The sequence below is a fragment of the Pollachius pollachius genome (assembly GCF_949987615.1).
Source record: "Pollachius pollachius genome assembly, chromosome: 1".
Classification (NCBI taxonomy): Eukaryota; Metazoa; Chordata; class Actinopteri; order Gadiformes; family Gadidae; genus Pollachius; species Pollachius pollachius.
In genome coordinates this window covers 41,971,792-41,992,413 of record NC_136934.1, presented here as the reverse complement: position 1 = coordinate 41,992,413, position 20,622 = coordinate 41,971,792, and the positions used below count along the sequence as shown (strand labels likewise).

Here is a 20,622-nt window from a genome sequence, read left to right as displayed (position 1 = left end):
AAGAAGAACTCCTAATTTGATCTTCATTGCGTGTTCCGCTCTCGTGTAATCATAGAGACGGCCCGACCGTGTCGCTAGCAGGGGATCAAGAGCGGATCATGTTAGTCTGAGAACTGAGTCACGGCCAGGGAGAGAGAGGAGCCATCGAGAACTCACCACTCACTACTTTCAAGACATCCAAACAACGTGTAACCATGACGACTTCTTCTGCCGGGCATATCGTGTTCTCTTAAAGCTCTTCGAGTGGTTCCCCTTTGATTTCAAAGAGTGGCCCTTCAGACTCGTTGTTAGGTAACGTGTAGGCCTACTTGTTGTTTATTGTGATGAGCGCCAAGGGTCAAGCGTCAAAGTTATTGATACTGTATCACAAGGCAATATGGCCAAAATATTTTTTGAGAAGAAGAGTTGAATGTTTAAACTATAGCGGTATGGGGATGAATTAAATGCACTCATATTGTGCAGGACTTAACAAGGAACGATGGAGTAGAAGTGCTCAATGACACTAACACCCAAGGCCCAATAAAAATGATTTCTAATGGATGCTATTGAAAATATATAATTACTTGAAGCCGACTCACTTTTGAAATAATAACACTTTTTAAAAGTTTCGTCCGTGTCCCCATGTATCCTGCTCAATGGTCTGAACAGTTTCATGTACTATTGGTGCACCACATGAGCGTCGATAGCAATTGAAAACATTCGGTGCTAAAGCCCAGAAGTTAGAGTCCTTTTAAAAGGGGGGTTCGGGGGTTTCTCCCCCGGGAAAATTGGAAAATTGGGCTGATGAAATATGCAATTGTAACGTAGTTTGATAAGGAAAGGAAAGACCAATCGTCATGTCTAACTCACGTCGGGGCAGGCCTACTGAGTAGGTTAACGTTTACGTTAAGGATAGGAAAGTGCACCACATACACCAGCAGCCAAAATGAGACATTAGAAAAGCCTGTAGCCAAATAAACACTGTCATGCGCCTACCCAATGAATTCAACCGGGTTGAATTCACTGCGGGTCTCTTGCATCTGTGCAAGCAGCACTAAACAGCAATATCGACGTGATACGCTATGCATAGAGAATACAATTTGCAACATTTTGCCACAAATGATTCTAAATCTGCCCATAAATGTACACGTCAGGATTTTGTGGTTTTCACTGGCTACAATATTGCATCTGTCAGTTGTCAAATTTGCTGAACAAAATGTTAAACTTCAATAATTGTTCATAGTCAACTTATATAGTCCATTTATTTAAGCTCTCAAAAGCATAACCATACGCTTCGCCACATCGGCGGGAAAACACGGCACACGCAAAGTACATCCATGGAATCAGCCGTTCAAAGCCAGTCTGAATGAATCGTATCGCAACTGGCTGGCAGGGGTTGCAGACAAGGAATACACCGCAGGGGGGAACATGAGAGCCCCAGCTCGCCGCATACTAGTAGCCTGGGTGCTTTAAGCGTGGAACAAGATGGATACGGAGCGGGTGAAAAACTCCTTAAATGTGTGTGTGTGTGTGTGTGTGTGTGTGTGTGTGTGTGTGTGTGTGTGTGTGCGTGCGTGTTAGCATGCGTGCAGGCGTTATTCGATTACCTTAATACATTTGATAGTATTTCCCATCTTTGCTGAGCAAGAGTTTTGTTCGAAAGTTCAGTGATTGAAACAAATATAAGCCCGGGCTATTGAAGTTTTACGGTACCACTGTCATGCACCTACATAATGTCAAGTGGACCGGGTTGAATTAACTGCGGGTCTCTCTTCTTATATCCATCTTACCAAAGATATTTTATTACTGTCCTTCTCAACACTCTCTGATCTCACTAAAAGGCTAGCAGCACGAAACAGCAATATCGACGAGATGCGCTATGCATAGAGAAGAAAGAATACCGGGGCTATAGCCTCGAATGCCCAGGTCTAACGACGCGCCTGGTGCACCATACTGCCTATTTTCAGAAAACGAATGATGATAATTTGTGGAGTTGTGGCTCTGTTAAATAGTACATACATTTGAGGCTACTATCAATGGCTGTGTGTCTGGGTGATATTATCGATGTCCACTCAAGAAAAGGTTTACAAATCGAATCTATATGGTCCATCTAAGTTGTAATGAGTTCTGCAACTTGGCTCTTCTGTTCATTGGCTATCCTGCACATTAACTGGCCCTCTAGTGATCGCCCTCTAGTGAACAAAGTAAGATATGACATCAAAAGCACTGTTTAGGCTTACATTTATTTTATAAGACACAAGACATTGACAAACTGTTAACTATGGAATGACATTTTGTTATGTGGAACCAGTGGTAATGAAAAACATTTTCATATGCAAGATATTCTCACTTTAGTACAGAAATCAAGTGAACATTTGTATAGTTTGACAAACTTGTGCAACATTGCATTCAATAAGATAGTCTTAAATGTTATAATAAATTATTTGATTTGCTTTACATATTATAATTCAGAGTATCCAGCAGTGAGATGTTTGAGTGACACAGCCTGCCAATATATCCAAATAAATTGGGGGGCTGTGCATCAGTGGTTAGGGCGTGTTAACCCTAGCTGCAAGGTTCTAGTCTGGTTCTCAATCCCCAAGGTCTTCCAGCTACCAGACGGAATCCTTGATAAGGTGCCTAACCCCTACCTGCTCATTCATTCATTCACTGTACAGCCCAAAGAACAAGGAGTTCACATGTTGGTTCATATTTGTGGTGCGACCCAAAAAAGAAACCGTGCAAAGCACACAGAGCATGGACGAAGCAAGACTGTGTTCTTTCGCTTGCTATGAATATAGGAGTCTGTTTTGGACGAAAGATTCAAAGATCATTTCATGTCTATCCTGACACGGCTGTGTGCTTTGGGCTTGAGATGCCTTGGATAAAAGCAATCTGCTAAACACAAAAGTAGTATAATAGCAGTCAATTTGAGTACACACTTATGCACTCATGCAGACACGGACAGAGATAAAGAAAATATGTACCCTTGAAATGCATAACTGGTCAACCATGGATCCTATACCAAAGAGATATGTTTAATCCAAGAGGACTACGAGAACCACCCTTCCTGAACATCACCTGTTTTGACTTAAATGCCAAATTACACTTCTGCATAAGCACGGATGTGAAGATCAGCAAAGATCCACGCCGCTACGCATAGACCTGTACACACCCCTTTGGCCTGTCCCAGTCCTACCCAAACGCAAAGATCTGCAGTCATCCCAGAGGTTAGCATCATCCCAACCTGTCTCTCTGGAGGTTGCCGTCAACTAATCACTGATTGCTCGGGCAGGGAACTGGCATAGTGTCTTCGATCTGTTTTCGACAGCCAGACACAAGAATAAAATGGATGCACCGGGCCGAATCACGGTAGATATGTTTCCTGAGATACACCAACCGCTTTTTGGGGTACATTTAAATAAATTTAAAACAACTTATTTTTACGTGAATGTATTGCGTTTACATATTTTCAATTGAGAAGACTTGGGGTCACAATCCGGTTTCAAGATTTGTTTGTTGTTTCATATACATCTAGGCTCTGACGGCTATGCTGCTCCCTTGCTTACATGTTAACGCAATGTGCCATGTCTCAGAGTAGCGACATGGATCTTGGCATACACAGGGCTTCACCCGACTGGTCAAGGATTCACAGGCTATGGTATAGTGCAGTCACCATTTTGGGGGTTTGTTGAAAACAATTCCTCATTTTACGTGCTTGATTAAAAAGAGACATATACTCAAACACACACACACAACTAACTTCACATTCTGAACCATCGTACCCAGAAGTACAAATGAAAGTCACACAGACAGACGCACACATCATCAGACACACACAACTACAGCAATGCGCACACTCACTGGAAGCCATTTTAAGTCATCAGTAGAGCACTCGACTCCTTTTCTCCACTCTAGTGGTCTCATCTGAGCGCTTGTGAGATGATGATGCTCAATATGATGAGAACCAGGGACAACACCATGGCAAGAATGCACTTCCTCTTGCGAGACTTCCTCTGAAAAGGGAGCAAAGGCATAATTCATGTTGTTCAATTCTTTATCAAAGAACAGAACAAAACAAAGAACATTTCAGGCAATTTGACGGTACAAAGAAAGCAAACATCATCATAATCCTCCTCATCATCAAATACCTGTATACATAAAGCATGTTACCTGGTAACCGGCAGCTCTTTGGAGCTGAGTAGCTCCTCTGTCAACATGGACCTCTGCACTCTCAACATTTGCCTCAATGCTGTCTGTGTTTGGATGAAAGCGACATGGACACCAAATTCAGAGGAGGTCACAGTTAAAGCTATAAATGAACACAGTGTCAGATCTGTAGCTCACTTGGACGTTCTTTGAGGCATGCAATATGGTTTAAAAACTAGGTACTAGGGGTAGGGACTAACATTACAGGAATACGTTCATAATGTGCTTCCCTAAAAAGGGTAATATTGATATGAATGATCTCCCTGTGTGTGTGTCACAAATCTCACCTATGATTTCTCCCTGGTCATGGATCATCAGAGCCAGGTCCTTAAAGATTTGGTTCACATCCATAATGTCCGCCTGGGGGGGTTTGAGCAAGGAAAACCAGATATGAAGGTTCACTGATCCAAACCCTCCCTCGTGAGGTATTGGTACTACAAGCAGGGATGTGGAGCCCTACCTCCAGCTGCCTGATGTTGGTCTCTCTGTCCTTGATGATCTCCAGGTCCTCCTCTGTGATGGGGACCTGTTCTGTCTGAACCTGGTCCTGCTGGGCCGAGTCTTCATCATCTCTAATGAACATCATGAGTCCATGTACAATGTTTACAAAACGAGGTACAATCACACAGCTTTTATATTTTTACATCACTCAAAGCAAATTATTAAGGCAAATTGACTATGACATATTCCGGTAGACTGAAGAATACATACTTTTCAAACGTAACCAGCTGTTCTTCAACATTGCAACCATCTCCCTGTGAGATATTTGCAGAAAGGGGGAGTTTGCATAAATTCTCTTTTGAAGAATGCCCATGCTCTGGGCATGGGCACAAATTGTATAAAAACTGTGAAGGAAGCTAGACTATAATTAAACTTGGACGTATTGACCAACTGCATTCATATTTTTTTTTGTGGAAACGTGGTATTCACCATAAGCCGCGAGCCCGCCCTGGCCCTAGCTACTGTCTCTCTCTGCTTCTCCGCCGCACGTCTCTGGATCGTCTGGAAGTTGTTGAGCGCAGCAGAGAAGTCATTCATCAGACGCTCCTTCTGGATCTTTTGCTGTCTCTGTAAAGTGGAACGAATAATATTACAATAGATAAGTAATGCATGGTTATAGCACAGCATTGTGAAATACTTGACCCTGATTTGTCATTTACATTCCAAGGGTTAGCATTCCATTCAATAAAGGAACACCTTTGCTTTTTTAACAGTTCTGAATCAATACGTTTCAAATACAACATTGAAAACAATGGTAAAAAATATCAACCAAGCGTTTCTTTGAAAAGGCAAAAAACAACATAAAAGTGCCGCTGAATAATCTTTAGATTTCAGCTTATTAAGTTAATAAAAAATCAATGACGTAATAGATGAAAGTAACTTATATCTAATGATTGTTGGGAACTAGGCAACAAGCGGAATAAACTACTCTGATAATGGTCTTGTTATTGGAAAAACGGGACACCCTCGTGAGGTATGTTCCTGACATAACTGTGTTCACTACTAAGAAGTGTATAAGACTGTATCAAACATCTGCCAATAGATGATGACATGGACTACAGAGCCCATAGCAAACATAATTTTATCTGCACGCTTCGTATAAGGACTCCAGTTTATTTTGCTGTGAGATTCAGAAACATTCTTTTGCCTGCAGTTGTCTAGCTTGGAACACAGGAAAACATCCTGACCTGTTCGGATGGAGAGAGAGGTGGCGGGAAGGATCCCAGCTCTTTCAGATGCTTGTTGGTTTCTTTAGCCAGCTGGTTTGTATAGTGCTGTAGCTGCTGTCTGCATAGGAGTTATGAATACAATAACGATAAAGAAGAATTAATACCATACTGTCACTTCTGAACTTTTACATAACCAACGGATAGCGTAAGTCAGAAGTGTATGGTGTACGAAAAGTATATTGTGTAGTGTAAGAAAATAGTGTCCAAGGCTTTTTACATCTTTTTTTCACAACTGTATCCCAATAACTGTATCCCAATAAGTCACTCATATCAAAAGGTAAAACACAAAGACAAACAAAAACAAAGCATTTAAAATGATAAGTACCTTTCATCAATAATATATTTTTTGTGTACATTGCCTAAACGTCTGGCTGATTACAATGAGTTAATACTTACAGTCTGTCCTGTAGCTCTGGGGTTTCCTTGCCAGAACCCATCTGGTATAATAGGCTCATAATCTGGCCAGCTGCGTACAAAACAAGCATTAGACGTGGAAGAAGTGAAACATTAAGTCCTGCTTTGGAAGGTGCCGTGCATATTGTGTGTGTGTGGGTGTGTGTGTGTGTGTGTGTGTGTGTGTGTGTGTGTGTGTGCGTGCGTGCGTGTGAGTGTGTGTGTGTGTGTGTGTGTGTGTGTGTGTGTGTGTGTGTGTGTGTGTGTGTGTGTGTGTGTGTGTGTGTGGCTTACTGTTCTGTGTGATTTTCTGGATGTTGCTGCTGCATGTCTGGGTGAGGTTGCTGAGGTCCCGGGTCTGGGACCGGTAGCTGTCCACTCTGCCGTATGACATGCTTGAGGTTGATGTTGTGCTGGGTCCGTCTGGAGGGGACAATATGTGAGAGATTTTAATGATCCGTTTGTTACATTTGTCACAGAGAAAAAAAAAAATTGCCCAGGGATGGTTGAGAAAATTTGGAATTTGAATAAAATAAGTAGGCCTATTCAAGGTCTATATTCCAAAATAATTGAACCAATATAAAGAGTTGTTGAAATGCTTTTGCATTGATTTTCTTGGTGATCTAGGAGCAGTTTCACAGAGTATATAGAGCAACTCCACTGTTGCCTTGGGGAAGGAAGCCCAACCTGCATGTTGACTATTTTAAGCTGGGAAGAAAACTGTACAGAATATTTGATTTTAGTGTTTCATTACAATTATATCCCATGTTTAAATCAATGTTTCATAACAGTGTATCACTCAAGTGGGCCACAATAAACCTTGGAGCATTATAGGCTATGACTGTGATGGCAGTCAACTTATTTTTAGACACCAATGAGGTTGATTCACACAAACACATCACAGTGTTGATGAGTGTGATTGGACAAGGTAATATGAGACATGGGTCGAGGTAAGCTCGGACATGACGCTGTCATACATCACGACGACATGATGTATAAACAAAACAAGAGCGATGAGCAGCAACAGTGACCAATGTGATAAGTAAACTGTTATCACGTGTTATCCTCCTGACAGACACAACAGAACGGGACGCTGACGAGATGCGCCCTCAACCCAACTAGTTGCAAAACAAATCGCTTAAATGTCAAATTATTAATTAACGAAAGGCATCTCTTCTCTTACGGCAATTGTGGCGTACATTGCAAAATAGAAATAGGCTTAATTTGAAATGCATGATGCTATAAGGCGGATCAGTTTCACACATAGACCTATTTAAGTAAAAACCTAACAATGAAACGAGTATAAAAAAAGAATCGAAGGCATTATCCAATGAATTATATACCGTTGACACATTTCTGCAGTACTTAGGGTTTATTGCGCCCTGGTTTCAGCCTATGAGTCGCAACCTATTTCTACTCGTGTTTCCTGGGACGGATCACGCCGCATCCTGAGGCTATTCAAGATAACACATTTATATGGCATGTAACGCATAAAAAAGATGCTCTTACTTTACAATAGTGCTGTCTGTGGCGTGTCGCTCCCAATATTTATGTCGGATTTAGATTTGTTCGCATTGACCCAGCCCATGTGCGACGTCACACGTTTAAAACGGTTAATCCGACGTGAGCACGTGATTGGCGCTCCCATGGCGACACATCATCATCATCATCCTCATCATAATCATCCACCTTTAATAAACATATATTTCTTTATCCCAATAAATGTTGAATATGTGTATACTTGTGCATAATGCGCATAATTTGGCCTTTAATGCAGCAGTGGCCTGAGAAAGGAAGAGCTAGGGGACATGTTGCAGATGTGAGATGGACGTGTATGATGCCTACTACATCACTTTCTCACTCCTTAAATCCAAGCTACTGTACATGACCAAGCAAATTCAACTACAACACCCGCTAAGAGCAATTGAGAGAGAAAATGGCTCTAAATGGCACTGGACCCTCTTAATACACATCCATGAAATAGACAGGCTAACATAATAATTATGTGTATTCATCAACCAGTGAGAAGGGTGCTTGATTTATATATGTGAAAAGTACCATCATTCACCATCTCTTCATTGTTGTCTTTCTAAAGGTGGTTTGGTGTTGCTTATAGAAAGTGACAATTTATTTAATTATATTTGGTTACAATGTGTTCAGGTCAATGGAGAACGCTAGGAGGCGTAACCACTATTTTTTTTGCCATGCCCATACACCCCGCCGGAAGTGATGACAAATCACAGAAAAAAGGCGGAAAATGGAGGCGGCGGTGTTTATCGTGTCGCTGGTCGACTGTTGTGCATTGATTTTTCTGTCGGTGTACTTTGTATCCTTTTCCTGTGTGTGTGTATGTGCAGCGTATCAACCCGTTAATATAAAACAGCCAGAAAATCCATGCATTAGATCGATTATTATTCTCTAGCGGACTAGAAAAGCAGTCGTGTAGCTTCCGGTTAGCCGCTGAGCTACAAGTGTCAACAAGGTGAGGAGTCTCCTTCCGATGTTTTCCATTCTTAACTAAACTTGCCATTCTTAACTAAAATACATTAACCAATTCCTCAGAGCTCCAATATTCCACAAGCTGATACAAGCCATCATTGACTTAATTACATGAACAGAGAGGTGCATCTAGGGAGACATGAAGCATTTCTTCTTGTTTTCAGGTCATGCAGACCGTAGGCAGTTATATTAACATATCTGATGGTTACTGTGTAGGACGTGATTCAGAGCACGGTGCCCGATGTGAACACACTGGGCTTCTGTCCTTCACCTTCAGCATTAATTCTTCTCATGATTTTAGAAATATCACCTGACTTGTGCAACTATAATATGAATATCACTATGTTGTACCTTAACTCGGTGTCCAGATTATAACCCTGTCTGATTTAGAATGTGACTACATTAATGCCCGAGCTTGCTGCTCCAAACTGAACAAAGTAAGTCCCCACTTCCTAAAGTGTTTCTTGCAGTCAGTTGCATTTGATACTGACATAGTAGTTTGTGACTTTGCCCTATTTAAGCTTTGTTTGTCAATATCTTGAACCCATTTCAACATACTTCAAGATCAAATTTGAGATTAAAAAAATATATTTTTTACACAGTGGGTAATACCCGAGTTGATTGGCCAAACTCTAACGACTGTGATGATGATGGTGTCTATGCACTGGTTCATCCTTATCCTCAACCTGCCTGTAGCTGCATGGGATCTCTACAGGTAATCCACTTACACTCACATGAATGTTCTGTTATGTTTTGTTTTTTAAAGGCATTTAGTTATGGTTAGGATTCAGCCAAATTTGGGATCCAGCAGTCCTACTATGTTATAGCAGAACCTCTAGGGGGTGGCAGCACAGAGCCTGGGCCGGAAACCAGGACGGCAAGGGGCGGAGTTACGCCATTTGAGGTTGTCCACCTCTGTCTTTAGTTATCTAAAATCTGATGTGGTAAACTACACCAAACAAGGTTCCATCCAATGTGTGGCACTATGATTCAGCCCAATACATTTTTGGACCATGTGTAGTCTTGCCCTGCAGGCATTTGACGATGCCCTATATCCATGTTTAAATTGCAGGTATGTAAAGGTGCCATTGGGTAATATGGGGGTCTTTGACCCGACCGAGATCCACAACAGGGGGCAACTGAAGTCCCACATGAAGGAGGCAATGATTAAACTCGGCTTCCACTTGCTCTGCTTCTTCATCTATTTGTACAGGTGAGAATAGCACTCAATATCATTTAGCTTAATGCATGTCAGATTTACAATGGCATTTGTTCTCATCTTGGTCACTCTTTCCTTCTCAGCATGATCCTGGCACTAATCAACGATTGACCTCTGTGGGAAGCCTCCTGACAAACGCTGCCAAACGCCTCGTTATCATGGGTTTTGAAGATTAGTCTGGTCCTGTATGCATAGAACATTGCACAAAACGGTTTCACTGAACCACAACTACTCTGCAGTTCAGTTTGTAAGGGGTTGGTATTGGTTATTAAGTTTGCAGGCCCCTGATTCTGTTCTGACAAGCTCTATGCATACAAGCCCTTAGTTAAGGTCAGAGCAGCATCACACTCCACCACTGGATCTCTTAGGATTTCCCAGCCTTCCCCCCTAAAGAAAAATACGATGGCCCGTGAATCTGAATCATGCCTGTGTGTTAATGTGTTGACAGGCATTTTGCTGCCTGTATTATTTTGGTTGGATGTTTCTTTTTGCAGGCAAGCTGGTGAGCTGCATATTTAATGCACTGGTAAATGTGACTGTGGTTATCCAAAGCATTGCTTGCACTGTTTACCTTGGCAGTGGGTGACAATCACATCAGTTTATTCCTTTCACCATGAAACCCATGTCTCGAACCTATCCCGTTATCTGTCTAGCATGTTTTCAATGAAAATCCTTTTTTGTGATCTTTAACATTCTTTAATGTTTTTGCCATGGTCTAATAATAGTAGGGGAAATGTGTCATTACTTACTGCAGCAAGTCAATCTGAAAGTAATGGGGGCAAATCTGCAAAATTAATTACTTTTTTACCCATATGGTTTGCTATTTAAATTCTTTTTTTATATACAGGGAAGAAGTGGTTCAGTGTATGGAGCGGTTTCTACTTTATGAATATAGTAAGGCTATATAGTGGGTTGACGTAAAGGCTTTCCAAATGACCTGATTATAATCAAATGGTGTGGGTGAATGTGAACGTCTTCAAATCCCAATCATTGGCAGATTCATCTGACATTCAAAAGGTTTCTCAGGGGAATATATTATAATACACAAATCCAATCAAGAAAAAACTTAAATGCACTCCAGTGTTTTCTCATGGACTCATTAGGGACCTTGGGAGTGTGAAATATAATCTACACGCTAAGCATCAGTATTCACAGACCTGCGGGTGTTTTGTTGAGAGACTATAATTTACTGCTTGAACTGATCTGCAGTGTTCTTCAATTGTTCAAGTTCATTCCCATTTGTAATTGGCTCAGAACGGTTCACCATTTGGAGTTTAATAAATTTGAATGTGAGATTGAATCGTTTTGTTTGATTTATATGTTCAAACAGATGCAGCCTGCAAATTAGAGTGGAGTGATTGTGAAATTCATAACCACTCAAAATGGCATGTGCATTCAAAACCCTAAATGGATAGTCGGATGGCACCGTCGATCAACACAACGAGTGGACACTTAATTATGTGTTTTTAACACACTTTAAAACCCTGAATGCTTTATTGAAAATATGCATACATAACACTTCTCCTACACAATACGTAACAGTACAATCATTTAATTAATACATTTAAATGTAAAATGAATTCTTGCAAACCGGACCACAAACGTCATTTTTTAAGCTTTTGCCAGTAACGCTTACCACAAAGGAAAGAAAAAACACATGAAGCCCCCAAAGTATTCTAAAGTAAACATAAAAAGAAACCTTGCATAAGCACAACCTAGTACACCATATCTGTGATTCTTTTAGTGTTTGATATTGTATGCAGGTACGTCTACCTTTTGTGTGTACCACTAATGTGTGTAATGTTCAGTGACAGATTGCTGGTGGCTCGTATGCCCTCTGAGCAGGCACATTTTCTAATGCAGTGAAGATCTGCCTGCAACAGCAGCCTCATAATACATGCCATAACATAGAAATATACAGCACATACTACAAAGAACACCATAACTGGTAGGGCTGTGGGTCTCAATCTCCTAACGGACCCACTTTGTACAAATTCATATATAGGAATGACACACGTGTACCAAATGTGCAATGTGATCAACTGATGCTATTTAACTCCACCTGAGTGGAGACGATGACTGATGAAATGAATGTGGCCATCTAAATGTGATAAAGATTTCAATACATTATATTAGTTTAACACACACATATTGTGATTAAAAATACAAATAAAAACCTGTAAATGAGGAGAACGAGAAAGACACAAGCAAAATAAAAAGATGTGGTTGGAGGAAGGGCACACATACACACACACTCACCGAAGGCAAGGAGAAAGTGTCAGGGGTGATGATGACGAGGGAAGTACTATGGCTCACAAACAGACCAGGATGACAAAACAGCATTATCATAAATAGCCGACCCCACAGTGCAGAGGGTAAGGTTAACAGCCGAGTAAAAACAGATCATCCTTTTCCAACTATAGCTCTTTTTATGTTCCACGACGACAGCGACAGCTCCTATATAACTCTTACTAGGAAGCTAAACCCACTGTACATGCTTCAACAGGTATATCGCAGACATACAACACTGCTGTAAAACACGGCGGAACCTCTCACCTAATCTTGGATCCAGAACTTCGACTATGCTATAGCCGAACTTCTGGGGGGAAACTGTACAGCACCTGGGCCCGAACCCAGAAAGGGTGAGGGGCGGTGTTTCATGTGTTTAACGGAGCTATTCTTCCAAAGGGAAACTCATCAGGGGGCAATTAACAAATGTATTCCTCCAGTAGCCAGTATACTACACAGGTTTGATCTTTAAACTTTCCGGACACTTTGTCTAAGGAGGTTGGTGTCTGGACAGGACATTTTAGCTTGTCCTATAACCAGTTGGCAGATAAGATTAGTTTGCTGCAGAGTTTGTGTTCACTGTTGTCCAAGGAGGAATACGACAACAACGATTCTTTCGTTTAAGTTATCAATCCTCTTCTAGATCCGAGATTAATGTTCAGCCATATCACGTTTGTTGTGTTTCCGCTGGTAAGGTTGTTTCCAGTAGTGATCCATTTCATGTAGTCCATGGCTGCAGATCCCAGCATCCAGCAACATGATTGGTTGTAACAAATTTGAGGCAAAAGAAAGTGGAATGACCCGTTAACCCAGATTGGAGCTCTTCTGCAGATTTGTTATACCTTATACTCACGTTAACTCCCCCAACCCCAGCCCCCTTCAAAAAAAGAATGCTAAATCACACATAATTCAACAAATGACTAGGGTTAAAATGCACAAAAACATTAAAATAAGGTTTTCAACGATTTTCTTCAGGGAGTATTACATCCAATTAAAATCTCTCTCTCCCAGTGGATAGAGGTGGGGGGAAAAGCCAGGATGGTCGTGCCATTGAGTCGCTGCCAGCGATGACTCTCAGAACAACAAATGAGGTTGTGACGGAAAAACACCTGCGCCACGCACTGCTACTCAGCAGCCAACGTGAACCACTCAAGGGATTAATCAGGAGAATAAATAATATCATCGATAATAAATAATTCTGAAAGGTGGATCGATGGTAGATGGGCGGTCCATTTAGAGAGGGAAAGAGTCCAAACGCCAGACAGGAGGTGGCGTCTGACGCGTTTTTTTAGATTCCTGCTGACCCAGGCTTCCGACTTGAATGGGCTTGACTCTTTCTTTTTGTTATTCTTCTTGTATTTTTTGACATCTCCGTGTGATGTCACGGCCCAGCTAACAGCACCAGTGGCCCTGCCTCCGGGAGGCAGCTGTAAAAAAAAAAAAAAAAAAAAGTTCTCTTAGCTTCAACAGAGTCTTTAACGGAGTCTCGGCGCTCTCTCTCTCTACCCGTGACGTCAGGGGAAAAAGCAGGTCCTCAAGATGGGTGCCAACCATCAGCTGTCCATGCTACTGCTTTCTGGAAGGGCAAAATGAGAGAGGTTAAAGCCCTTGCTCGACAACAATCAACCATTCCTGACCTTGAAAGCAGTACTGTGCAACGGATTGAGAAAAATGTATAAATCATGATACAAAAATATGACAGGATAATCACTTAATTTCTTTGGTTGTTGGAGTATTGTGGACTGCTTCAGATTGAAACAAGCAAAACCTGTTTGCCTCGTTTCAAAATATCCAGGCGAGTCAAGAACTCGTTACGCAGCTTCTCGATTTGCTTGCTGCTTGTGCCATTTGCAAAAGAGTACTATAGCAGAAACACACACACACACAAAACACGGATCATTCACTAACAACAAGTGACTCCACCTCGCACCATTCGGCCCATCTGTGTCCTGGACGTCCTGGAAAGGGGCGGGCCCCCAGATCCGGACGGTCCCGTCGTCGGAGGCGCTGGCCAGCAGGCCCGGCACGACGGGGTTCCAGCTCACACAGTTGACAGTGCGCGTGTGGCCCGAGAGCTCTGCGACGGGCAGCTCGCTGCGCCGGTGCCATATGTAAACTTTGTGGTCTGGGAGGAATTGGGAAAGGGGCAGGTTTTGATAACTTTGCATGCTTCAAATGCAACTTTCCATTTTGTTTTTGAGGTCTTGTGTCTTCGCACCACATCCTACACATCCGCCCGAGTCCAAACTCAATTCTGCATTAACCGACGGGCAGATGAATATTCCTCACGTGTTTGACACCCACAACATTAATGGGATGCATCGGCACGGGACGAATTTGCTGGTAGAGATATCCCATTTTTGTGCATAGTAGTGTCAGAAATGTATAAATAACGTGATTAAGATGAGCTGATAACATATTAAGCTTAAAAATGTGAAAGTGTCTGACAGTTTGGATATCGATTTTTTAAATTAATTTATATAAATAAATCCTATTAAGGTAATGCCCTCTGTGAATGTGCTTGAATTGCTTTATGGACTACAAGAAGAGTGAGTATAATTACATAGTTCTTTACAGTCAGTTTAGCTCCTGTTTAATCTGTAATTTCATTATTCCTTGCCTTCACTTCCACTGGCAATAAAGTCTTCATTGTGTCCTCCGAAGCAGGAGTGGATGGTGTAGAATCCTTGGGTCACTCCTTGATACTTTCGGACAAGCACGCGGTCCTGCAGGTCCCATAAGTGGACTCCCTGAAAACACAGAGCCACATAATACTGAAAGTCTCAAAACACTGTACTAGTCATTGCAAGCCTCTGTCTTGCAATGACTAGTACAAGCCTTAAATTACCAAGAGCTTTGAGACATGATGTGGAAAGTAAACCCACACAAATTCTCTTTATGCATGCACGCACCCAGGCCTAAAAACACATCTTTACACCCTCAGGCTCAGACACAGACAAAACGGCACGCTGCTCCCTCACCTGAGTAGCAACATTCAGCAGTGCTAGCCTCCCGTTCTTGGAGACAGTGAAAGACATAACTGGATGGTCCTCTTGCACTCTGTAAAGTGATCAAACACACATACAATTTGTCCATTAAAAACCACCCAGACCGGCCGAACGGGAGCTGACATGTAATGACACACAGGGAGCGAGCAGAGAGGGGGTGGCAAAAGGTTTCAAAACCCAGCGCTGTTCTGCTCCTGCCCTGCTGGAGGATCAGCAGTAGTCCAGAGAGACTCACATGTTTCTGTCCGTCAGGTCCTCAAAGTTGTAGGCGCGGATGCGCTGGTGCGTGTCGGACGCGAGCACGGTCCTGCCGTCGCCGAGGCACCACAGGCACTGGACACGCACGCCCTCCCACGAGTCCAGCAGGTTCCCATCCAGGTCCTGCTCCCACCCAGACATGGGTTCATTAGTGAAACACAACATTTTCGACGATTCATTTCGACATTTTCGATCTAAACGAACTTGGCCCAATTCCTTTGGGAGGTAGGCAGACATGTATGTGCTGTGGGTGTAACCCACACATTAGGGCCTCTGGGCATGGACAGCATGTGGTGCGTTGATAGCGTCTGTGGTGCGATCGACACTCACACACTGGTAGAACTGGCCTCTCTGGCCCCCCGTGACGAAGCGCTTGCCATCTGGATTCCAGGCAACGCTGGTCAGGCTGTCCTCGTGAGACTGGCTCATCTTGGTCCGCAACTCCCCTGTCTAGACGACGAAGACCACAGGCAACGACGAGGGAACATGTCCGGTGTTATTGGGTTTTTAATGTTGAAAGGGATTCTTGGAGATGGAATACCAGCCTTAAGATGCACTTGCAACGTAAGGGGGGGGAAGGAGCAAAGAGCCAGGCAACAGACTCCCTTCTGCCCTGTCTCTTTACATCTCTCAGATCTGACCTGCAGAAGTTCTAACCCGGTTTGGGACCATAGCCGATGTGTGTGCACCATGAATTACCTGTACATTCCACAGCCAAAGCTCAGAGCAGTCATCCGGGCCGCAAGCAATCAAGTAGACATCGTCGGGGCTCCACGCCAAGTAGGACACGCCGTAAGCGTGTCCCTCCAGGGTCTTCAACAGTTTCAGCTGGTGGCTCTCCTGTTGGCAAACAACAACGATCCGTTGAGCGCCCCTCTGTATCAAGACGGTCCGCCGGCCCATCGCTTGGTTTAAGTGAACAACTTACGGGGTCAACCTGCCATACAATCACTGTCGTGTCTTTGGATCCCGTAGCCAGCTTGGTGCCGTCGGTGGAGAACTTGCAGAACCACACCTCGTTGCAGTGCTCAGTGAGGACCTGCTGGGTGTAGCAGGGGAACTGTTTCCTGCAGAGGGAGGGTTGAGAATGACCTTGTTGGTTGCGGCAAAATAGACAGAAGCAGCTGTGGTTGAGTGAAGGCCAACGGGAAAAGAAATGGATTGAATAAGAAAATGTAAAAGTACTCATGTCACAGAAATATGTCACTAAATGTTCTACTGTACATTTTTTCCAGTACAGGACACCCCTTCAGGTTTTATTCCTTACTTATACAATACTTGATTCTGATTGGTCAATGATGTTCCTTTGGTTCTGTATCAATGCGCTTCAAATCCAACAATAGAAAAAACACACAATTACATACAACTATCAACCAGATGTTTCCTTGACAACGCTAGCACAATACGTTGAAACCGCCAAGGAAGAATATGGTAATTTCAGCAGACTAAATTTGATTAAAAAAACAATAACATTATAGAAGAAAGTAACTTATATTTAACCATTAGAGACCACCCCCTGTCGTACATTTATCTCTGGTCATGGTCTCGTCCCTATGCATTGGGTAGATTGTGTAGCACATGATTGAATGGAGAAGTAGGGTGTGGAAGGATACGGGTGAATGGAGAAGAGTGTGTGGGTAGGATATGAGTGAATGGAGCAGTGGGGTGCTGGAGATTAATGGGATTTTGGACCTGCTGCAGGCGTGGTCGAGGAGCAGGGAGACAGAGTCCATGCCGCTGTCCATCTTAGTGTTGTGGTAGAGACAGCGTTCTCTCTGCAGCTCCACTGCCTGACGCAGCAGGTTCTGCAGCCTACGGGGGGGCAGCATCACCGAGGGAGGCAGGTAGGCTGGACGGGGGAGGACAAGAAGGCCAAGCTTGAGGACAGACGCTAAGGGAGAAGCCCCCCTTTGCTGTTTCCCTCCACACTGATTCAAATGAGTATGAAGGGTGGGACTTGTGGATTAAGCTTCGCCCGCAATCTTCCAGGATGAGTCACATGAATGAGTCCAAAAGCTCAAAGTTATAATCCTCCACTTTCAGTGATGGACAACAGAAACCCCTGACTTGTAATCATATAATGATATAATAGTTATGTTTGTAAGGGTTATCAGGTTATAATTGTAACATCATCAGTCTGTTAAGCATCAGAAAATGAAGTTCGCTCAACAACGACTCAATTTTAGTCTATCGATTTCCTTCTGTTGCTTCAAGCCGATTCAATGGTTGAAGTCTATTCTCCCTCTTGGCTAGGTAGCCAAGTTGGTGGTCCAATTACCACAGACTTGAATGATTGCGCCGGTTCAGCTGAATGAAGCTGAGGTGTTTCGGACTTCGAGGAAGTAAGAACTGCATGCCACATTAAGGGGATGATTCAGACCACACTTCCGAGTTCATTAGCTAACTTTGAGCTGTATATTTGACATTTCCTTGAGAAGTTATTTTGTACGTGTGAAGTGGATACACCCCTCTGTGATAGGTCATGGTTATTTTACCAATTTTAAGATCCCGTTCTTGATAATTAGTTATTGCAAATTATAAACATTACAAGTATAGTAATTTACTACTCTTCCATATATTTTATATAAATGATGATCCAATGTGGCCACGATAAATCATGAACTACATTAGATAGTTCCCCTATTACCCTATATGACTACATGGCAACCCCAGATAAGATGGCAGATAAGAATGGCCAGGATGAAGCCACCCTAGCTGTCACGTCACTCACTCTGTAGTTTGTCCAGCAGCTTCGTACGGGAGGGGCTGCCCTTGCCTTCCCACTCGGCTTTAACTTTCAGGTCCTCAGCGTTGCTGCACATCAGGTACCTTCCAAAGGGAACACATGACATCATCAACATGATATTAATACAAAATAATCTAGTGCAAATTCCACAGACAGGCGGTCAGTGGACTCATTTCATTTAGACAGTAACTACCGAAAAGTCTAAAATGGAAAATGATATTATACAATCAATAAAACGATGTGTCACTAATTGTATTTTCTTCCACTTTGCAGCCACCCAAGACTGAGAGACGATCATAAATCGTAGTGTTTTTCCAAGACTACCGCAGCGTAATTGGCATTCTCTTCCTTCCTGTGAGCTGTTTACGCGGGTTAACGAAGAAGGACAACAACAAAGACCAGGAGAATAACCGTGCAGTGCTCCGACGACCTACCCGCTCAGGACGTGGATCCGCTCTGTGTTGTACTGCAGGGGTGTGAGCTCCGCCCGGAGAACCTGCAGGGCCTCCAGAACCTTGCCGTCCTCCAGGTACTCCAGATACTTCTGCTGCAGCAGCAGAAACTTCATACGCTGCGGACACAGGAAGCAAGGAGAACATAATGGGATCGAATTACAAAGACGACCTATGGATTGTATGCGTATATATATATATATATATATATATATATGTTTTGTCAGATGGTTAAACACATTCCACAATTTGTCGTTGAGTAAATATATTTGTGGTCAAACTTTATATGCAATGCATTTCTAACCAAAGAGCTCTACAGAAGGATCCTAGTAATGAACTTACCACGATTGCACTGGGAGAATGCATCAATGCCTTCAGTTCATTCAGGTCACTCTCAGCCTAAACAGAAGACAGCACCAACAGCATCATTAGGAAAAGGATTTAAGGAAGGTTACACCCTCCTCATGTCCTGACAATACAATAGGAGCATTTATGACTCACAATGTTTCCAAGAACAGGAAACATCCCATTTTAAAATACAATTCATGAGCATAACTACTTTCTAACAAAATAAATTAAAAACATTAAAAGCAGCTTCAACCTTGTCCCACTCTCCTTCCATGACGTGATTCCTGAACTTGGTGGCGGAGGGATGCTCCAGGCGACAGCCCGACTCCTGCATGAGCATGTCCACCGTTTGACTGCAGGGAGAAGAATGGTAGTAAATTGGAACTTTACATATACGTGACATGTGGAAAAGCGAGTGACTCAGAGCAAGCTGTGCAGGATCGTTTCATCAGATCAGATGGGACATTGTGTCACTGGCAATCTGCTGTATGCTGCTGTATGCGATGACAATGTGTGGACTTGAATAACTATTGTTCAAAACACAAATAGGCAGATCGTTTGAGAGTAAACGCTGGAACATTTAGAAACGGTCTCCAGGTAGACATTAATGTCATGAACAAAGAAAAGTGTAATTGGATAATTCGATCTTTGAATTTACATTCATAAATTGACATTCATTATCCTGGGAGGTGAGAAGCATATCTAATTGAGGGAGGCAGGCAACACAGCCTTGGTGAGGGAGAATGACATAACGGCTGACTAAGCTGGAGACTCACTTCAGCCCCAGGTCGTGGAGATGCTGCCCTATTAGCCTGATGACGTCTTCCTCGGACTGCGAGAGACGCTTCTTCTTCTTCACGGTGGAATTGACGTCGTTGGTGTTGTTGGACTCCTCGGCTTGGTCCGACAGGCCGTTGTTGTCACTGACAGAGTTTCCATTGTTTGTGACTGAGACGAGTCCATTGGCGTGAGCTCCCCCAGCGGACGACCCCTCGCCGTTCTGCGCACTGGTCCGGCAGGACAGCTCTGAACCTGGGTCCTGTCCTGCCCCGTTGGCCTGCATGGTACTGGTGTATATTATACGGGTGACAATATGCGGATCCAAAAGAACGGAAGGTACGGCGGGGAAATGGGGAAACGGAGATCCCCAACTTAACAACCGAGAGGCCCACTGACCCAGTTGCAGCCCAGAGATCCGCTACTCCTCGTAGGACCGAATCTCGGCGTTTCTTCCGCGGTGCCCAGCGACGTCCCACCGAGTCGGGGAATAAAGAAGCCTAGGCCAGAGTTATTTCGACAACCACATATTTGCCTGTATTTGGTTCGATTTCAGCTGTAGATAGTGCCTTAATCGTATGTCGAGGTATAAAACCCCTTCGGACCGCTTAGCTCGTCTTGTTATTGTTGCTCTCAGACAGCTGCAGACCTGTTATGGGCTCACTGCGCAGCGACGTCACCGGAAATTCCACTGGGTCTATTTTTCCGGGTAGAG

The 20,622-nt window shown here is 43.2% G+C and overlaps 3 protein-coding genes across 5 annotated transcripts; 1 reads left to right on the top strand and 2 right to left on the bottom strand.

Moving 5' to 3' along the window:
- Nucleotides 1-3,902: 3,902 nt before the first annotated feature.
- Nucleotides 3,903-6,705, bottom strand: stx12l (syntaxin 12, like; the record flags this gene model as incomplete). Its single annotated transcript, XM_079735866.1, has 9 exons — nucleotides 3,903-3,995; nucleotides 4,153-4,235; nucleotides 4,476-4,548; nucleotides 4,649-4,760; nucleotides 4,900-4,943; nucleotides 5,119-5,256; nucleotides 5,877-5,976; nucleotides 6,315-6,384; nucleotides 6,606-6,705. The coding sequence occupies 9 exons, from the start codon at nucleotides 6,703-6,705 to the stop codon at nucleotides 3,903-3,905; spliced, it is 813 nt and encodes a 270-aa protein (XP_079591992.1).
- Nucleotides 6,706-8,559: 1,854 nt separating this feature from the next.
- On the top strand, nucleotides 8,560-11,329 carry cnih4 (cornichon family member 4). Its single transcript, XM_079736009.1, has 5 exons — nucleotides 8,560-8,637; nucleotides 9,179-9,247; nucleotides 9,413-9,525; nucleotides 9,883-10,023; nucleotides 10,113-11,329. Exons 1-5 carry the CDS (start codon nucleotides 8,569-8,571, stop codon nucleotides 10,138-10,140), a joined length of 420 nt encoding a protein of 139 aa, XP_079592135.1. The 5' UTR covers nucleotides 8,560-8,568; the 3' UTR covers nucleotides 10,141-11,329.
- Nucleotides 11,330-11,497: 168 nt separating this feature from the next.
- Nucleotides 11,498-20,545, bottom strand: wdr26a (WD repeat domain 26a). Of its 3 annotated transcripts, none has more exons than XM_079757316.1 (14): nucleotides 19,907-20,545; nucleotides 19,384-19,483; nucleotides 19,125-19,181; nucleotides 18,765-18,901; nucleotides 18,316-18,413; nucleotides 17,277-17,433; nucleotides 16,513-16,651; nucleotides 16,284-16,424; nucleotides 15,915-16,034; nucleotides 15,562-15,707; nucleotides 15,300-15,378; nucleotides 14,939-15,068; nucleotides 14,242-14,443; nucleotides 11,498-13,894 (listed from the first exon to the last, which is right to left on the bottom strand). In XM_079757316.1, exons 1-14 carry the CDS (start codon nucleotides 20,191-20,193, stop codon nucleotides 13,885-13,887), a joined length of 1,803 nt encoding a protein of 600 aa, XP_079613442.1. In that variant the 5' UTR covers nucleotides 20,194-20,545; the 3' UTR covers nucleotides 11,498-13,884. The 3 variants fall into 3 exon arrangements, with proteins under 3 accessions (XP_079613442.1, XP_079613441.1, XP_079613440.1); XM_079757315.1 differs by having other exon boundaries at nucleotides 14,249-14,443; XM_079757314.1 differs by lacking the exon at nucleotides 11,498-13,894 and having other exon boundaries at nucleotides 13,910-14,443.
- Nucleotides 20,546-20,622: the final 77 nt, after the last annotated feature.